This window comes from Andrographis paniculata, unplaced genomic scaffold (assembly GCF_009805555.1).
Source record: "Andrographis paniculata isolate CXL003 unplaced genomic scaffold, ASM980555v1 Contig87END, whole genome shotgun sequence".
Classification (NCBI taxonomy): domain Eukaryota; kingdom Viridiplantae; phylum Streptophyta; class Magnoliopsida; order Lamiales; family Acanthaceae; genus Andrographis; species Andrographis paniculata.
Genome location: NW_026137625.1, coordinates 2,529,675 through 2,535,908, shown reverse-complemented (window position 1 = coordinate 2,535,908; position 6,234 = coordinate 2,529,675). Strand labels below are relative to the sequence as shown.

General features: G+C 29.8%; 1 protein-coding gene across 1 annotated transcript; it reads right to left on the bottom strand.

Annotated features, from left to right (window-relative positions):
• Positions 1 to 4,243: 4,243 nt before the first annotated feature.
• LOC127242689 (polygalacturonase-like) lies at positions 4,244 to 5,826 on the bottom strand. Its single transcript, XM_051262338.1, has 4 exons — positions 5,371 to 5,826; positions 4,999 to 5,288; positions 4,624 to 4,849; positions 4,244 to 4,543 (listed from the first exon to the last, which is right to left on the bottom strand). The coding sequence occupies exons 1-4, from the start codon at positions 5,824 to 5,826 to the stop codon at positions 4,322 to 4,324; spliced, it is 1,194 nt and encodes a 397-aa protein (XP_051118295.1). The 3' UTR covers positions 4,244 to 4,321.
• Between the last annotated feature and the right edge of the window lie 408 nt (positions 5,827 to 6,234).

The window sequence follows — 6,234 nt, the reverse complement described above, 5'->3', positions numbered from 1 at the left end:
ACTAATTAGGGATGAGAGTTTTGCAACACATAATTCAATAATTTTTTTTGAAACACGTGAAATCACAAGGGAACTTACAGCTCTTTACACTCCAAAAAAAAATTTCATAATTGAACACAAATATAGAACTGTCATACAAATGGCTCATTGCATTATTAATACAAAGACATTTCTGAAAAAATTTTGGGGTGAAACTTTTATTGCTTTAGATTAATTTATCAAAATCTTTTCTATAAAATTAGTATGGAATAAGACTCATTTTGAAGTTTTCCGTCACAAACTTAAGGCAAAAATAAACAAATATATTCTTGTTGGCTACTACTCAAAGTCAAATGCGTACATATTATTTGATCCATAAAAAGGAAAATAGTGATCGGTCGAGATGTTCAATTTGATGAAAAATAAACTTTAAGAAAAATTTGTGCGATAAGAACTCTCATATAAAATACAATTTCTTATGAGAATGACAATAATTAAGTTAATCATGGTATGACAAGTTCTGATCCAACAATAAGTCGTAGCAGTGCTGCTCCAACTCCACAAAAAGATAATGGTCAAAGTGATGGCAAAATCTCCACAACAACACCTATGTAGGAGTGCTCGTGACTTAATTCCTAAATATCGATTTCACATTGACAAAAGTGTTAACTTTGGTGACGATAATATTGATAATTTCTGCTCATTTTCAGTGTTAACTTTAATATTAAGTTTATATTTTCTAATGAAGAACTACAAGATAAAATGTATGTATAGAAACTAGAAGGGTCGTTCGTAATTCTTAAAAAAGTAAGTAAAATGTATAAGTTAAAGAATGCATTGTATGTCTTAAAACAAGTCCCGCAGGTTTGGTAAAAAGAGATTGATGGAATTTTCCATCAACATGGATTCTAGAAAAATAAAAATGAACCAACCTTAAACATAAAGAAGAAAGATGCACCTCATGTGATGTTGGTCAACTTATGCATATATTTGAGATGACATATTTGGAAGATATCCATTACTTTCTTGGGTTGGAGATAACTCAAACTAAGGATGACATATTTTTCTCAAAACATAAGTAGACGAATGATCTTTTACAAAAATTTGGCATCCTAAAATGAAATACTATAAAAACTCCGATAAATGCAAATGAGAAACTAAGTATGGTTAAACAAGCTTCTTAATGATTATAAAAAATAGTCACAAGCTACAATTATATTTTGTGATATGTCTGCATTGACCAAAACACGTAAAAATCAAGTACCACTATATCTGAGAGTTCATTGTAAAATAAAAAATTATGGCAAAAATTATGCAAATTTGATAATCAGTTAGCATACCTGTTCACCAAAGCATTGACAAAAGCAAAATTTGAAAATTTTAGAGTGCGCTTATTTATCACACTCTTTGTATTGAAAATTATTCAAATGCTTAAATACATGTGCCATCAAATCAGGAAATATTAGTTGAATAATCAAACAAAGTGATGGAAGAAAGAATTAAATTGTTACTGTATATCTAATTTTCTTAATTCAATTTGTTTTTCTTACCTCTTATGTTATGTTCCGTCTATTTTGCTATGATCTTTTCAACAATTAACACACTACATATATTGAAAATAAAAATGACAATATATGTTGACACGCTATACAATATTTGTTGTCTATTTTATTTATATGTATAATTTGTTATATTTTCATATGTTACTGGGGTAAATTAGCTCGGTAACATAAATATTTCTAAGATATTATTATATATGTCTAACAAGTATAGTTGTATTTAGTTTCAGATTTATTTATTTTTTTATTTGATTCATAGTATTTCATAAAAAAAAATATATCATTTATTCTCAACAAAATATCAAATTAAATTCACTGTTAAAACAATAAAAAAAAAAAAAAAAAACTAAGTTTGTTCTTTTTGGTGTTTGAAATTAATTTAAATAATTATTTGATATAATATTTGAAGAGATAAAGTATTTCTTTTTTAGAAAAACATAAAGACCTTATGAGAAGAAATATTTATTTTACAAATTTTTATATATATTACATCCAAACAAAAATAATAAAATAATTTAAATAGTATTTTTTAGTAAAATAAATAAATATTTTATCAACTATTCATTTAACAACTTTTTAGTGACAAATTTTTATCTAATTTATATTGACACTTGAACTTTAATTTAAATTATTATTGATATAATATTTTGAAAGAAAATAATTTTTATTGAAAAACATAAAGAATAAATAAGAAAAGAAATATATATTTTAAATAATTTATATATTACATTCAAATAATCATTATCAAATATTTTAAATAGTATTTTCAATAAAATAAATAAATAAATATTTATCAATCATTCAATTAGTTTTTTATTGAACAATTATTTATATATTTATTTTAGTCAAATAAGACTATTTAAGATATATATTTTTTATTTTTTTTATAATAATTGTATAATTAGGTAGTACTTTCAACCAAATATCAATTTTGGACAAATATAATATTTTGGATATATTTTTATTTAACACAAATGAATTTCATGTAATAAATAAATCATTAGATGTGTATTATACAATTTAGCTTAATAATAAATAATAATAGGTCAATTTTTGTCCCGTAAGGGATGGTTTGGTGGTGTAGGGGTTTCCGTCGGGTGGGCCTGATTTGCAGGATATTAAGTTTCAGTGCGCATTTTCGGTAACGACTGCGAATTCCCGCATCATCCAAATATATATTATACATTATATTTTTCATATAATGCTATATGTACGGCCTATTATATGTATATATATATATATGTATATATTGATTTTACCCAATTAAGTATCAAAATTCGAAGGGAGTACAATATTAGAAAGTCAACTCAATTTAACATGCAACAAATTTGAAAAATATTGTGGAATTTAAGTCATTATTATACTTGGATTAAAATATTTCTTATAAAATTTTTGCAAATGTTCTTGATCCACCTTTCAAGCAATTATCATTATTATTATAATTAATAATAATAATAAGGGTAAAATGGTTTTTTTAGTCCCGTAACTGGACCTTTTTATCATTATAGTCTCGTAAGTGAAGCATGTCACAAACTAGTCCCATAAGTGAAAATTTTTCGCTGTTTTAGTCCTCCGACGCCGGAGTTGCATGCGTGGCTCGCCGGAGATGACGTGTCCGCCAGGTGTCCCACCAGGTCAGCGACACCTGGCGGACACATGGATTTTTTTTATTTTTTCTAATTGGATCAAATAAAAAAATACAAATAAAATTAAAAATAAATTAAAAATAAGTTTTAAAAAAATTAAAAAAAATCCACGTGTCCGCCAGGTCAGCGACACCTGGCGGACATGTCACCTCCGGCGAGTCACGAGGGCGTCTCCGGTGCCGGATGACTAAAACAGCGAAAATTTTTCACTTATGGGTCTAGTTTGCGACATGCTCCACTTACGGGACTAAAATGATAAGAGGGTCCAGTTACGAATAAAAAAACAGTTTACTCTAATAATAATGACCCAACTATTATTTTATTTAAAAGCTTACACTACTTATTAATCTTGAAAGGAGATTCTACACTCCAAGAGATTAGATCTATAGATTACAAATTTGCTAATAAAAGCACTTTTAAAATTTTCATATATATTTTACTGCAAAAAAACACTCTATCGAATTAATATATGATAGATTTGCATTTTTCCTAAAAAATAAAAAAGCTTTCTTGTAATATATATATATATACATATGCTTGTACATAACAAATAGTAAATTTTTTTTTGTCAAAACCGTCAATTTTTGTTTGTATACATATTTAATTATTAATTCCATCAAAATATAGTTTGTACTCTATTTGTAAAAAATAAAACCAAAATAGTGGATGTGTTCTTCCATTATTTTTTTTTTTGCAATTTTCAATGTATAAAATATATTAAATTTTATTATTTTACAAAAAATCAACATTTAATATAAAATATTATTTTTTATTTTATAACTCACGTAAATATATATATATATATACATCAAACTATAAATCAACATTCATCATAAATAATTTTGTCATGCCTTAGATGAAGTTGGATTTGAGTTTTTTCAGATACAAATATATATTTTTAACATAGTATTTTAAACAAAAATTATATATTAAATATAATAATTTTACTATAAAAAATAATAAAATAAAAATAAAATAGACAACTAGATCAAGAGTGAAACAAGACTTTCCTTCCAAACAATTGTATAAAATAATTGTGCCAGTAAAGAAATGAATTTTTAGCCGGGCTCCAACAAAAAAATTTAAAAATTTAATTAAGCCGCAGGCTTCACTCCAATTTTCAATTTAAATTTACGTCTAATCAAAGCATCCCGCCGGGTGGACAACACCGCTCGACTTTCCAACAGCATGGGAACAACTTGCCATAGCCGGTTTTCCAAGGTAAGTAAGATCCACACCGTCTAATGTTATTCCCGTGCAAGGATTTATGTTGCTGCAGTCAAATTTCATGGCAACTTGTGTTGCTGAGGCGCCGTGTATGTCTTGATATTTGACATTGGTAATTTTTACACCGGATCCCTGTAAAAAATAAATTATATAATTTTAAAAATTTACTGAATCCATTGGTAAAATATTAAAGTTTAAAATCATTAACTTACTTGATGGGGACAACTTCCGCTGGGACAGTAGTTTTGGTCGATGATGATTGGATTGTTAGCATTTTTTATCGTAACATGTTGGAATAGGACATCCTTAACGAATCCGTTGCTTGGCCTCGACCATGTCTTAATCCTCACGCCGTTTTCAGTTCCCGTGAAGGTCGCGGTCCTTAGTGTCACATTATGGACTCCGGGTTCTTGGGCGTCGCGGCCTAGACTTCCAATACTATAAAGACAAACATATATATAAGAATAATTTGAAAATTCTATGTAAAAATTTTGTAATTCTTGGAATTTCGAGTCTGATTTAAGAAAATTTGATTCAAATTTTGTATTTAGATAATATTTTAAATAAAAATTATATATAATAATTACCTTACGCCGTGGCCAGGGCCACAATTAATTGTTTCTATCCATAAATTGGAGGTGCCGGGACCAATAGAAATGCAATCGTCGCCGGTGCCAATATTGGAATTTTTTATTGTGATGTCCGAAGATTGCTCGATATGGATGCCGTCGGTGTTCGGGCTATCCCCCGGCGCCATGATGTTTGCGCCAACAACCTTAACACCGTAAGATCCAAATATCGAAATATGGAACATTTGGCTATTCATCGACTTCAATCCACTTATCACTACTTTGTTCGAATTATACACACCCAAAGACTAACAAAGAAAAAAAAAAATTAAAATTATTTAATTATAAATAATTTATTAATGTATTTAATTAAATATAATATGATCTTACGGTGGCGCCTTTAGGGCAGCTCTTGCCGGACTTCCTGCAAGCCCAGAAACCGGCGCCTTGGCCATCTAGGGTTCCGCCGCGGATGGTGACTCCGGCGACTCTATCGAACCGGAGCCACTCGCCGGCCTTGGCGGCTACGCCGTAGTCCGACGGCGCGACCAAAGTGCCGTCGATCTGTATCGTGATTCCAGATTTCTTGCACTGATTTCCTGAAAAGGCTGCGGTGGAGATGGCGTATTTCCCCGGCGGCACGTAGACGGTCGCCGGCGCGGCGGCGCAGGCGGCGGACCAGGCGGCCAAGAATGCCTTGGAGGAGTCGGATTTGCCGTCGGGCTTGGCGCCGTATGACTGGACGTTGAAGGAGGGATGGGGTTTGGCGGCGGAGGTTGGTGGCGGAGAGTAGAAAAGGATTATTACGATGAGGGTTAGGGACTGTACGGATGTGGTGGCCGCCATTGATGGAAGGAAAAATGTTGCAGAGGAATGGAATGGAATGTACGTTGATGGTGACGGTGACGGTGACGGTGACGGTGACGATTCGGATGGTATTATTTATAGATAGATGATTTAGATATTGGACAACAATGTCGATTTTCAACGTATATTATTATTAACGTAATAAAATTTATTAAATGATAAAAAATTAAAAAATATATATATGTAATTTATTTATTATTATTATTATTATTATTTTATTTTTTTTGTCGTGATGATTTAATATTATAAAAAAAATTATTAAAAATTATTAGGTGATTATAAAATAATATTTTGTATTTAATTCTTGATTTATTGTGAATGAATAAAATGTATATGTTATAAATATTATTGTGTTAATATGTTTATCTATGGTGTATTTGTTCGGGA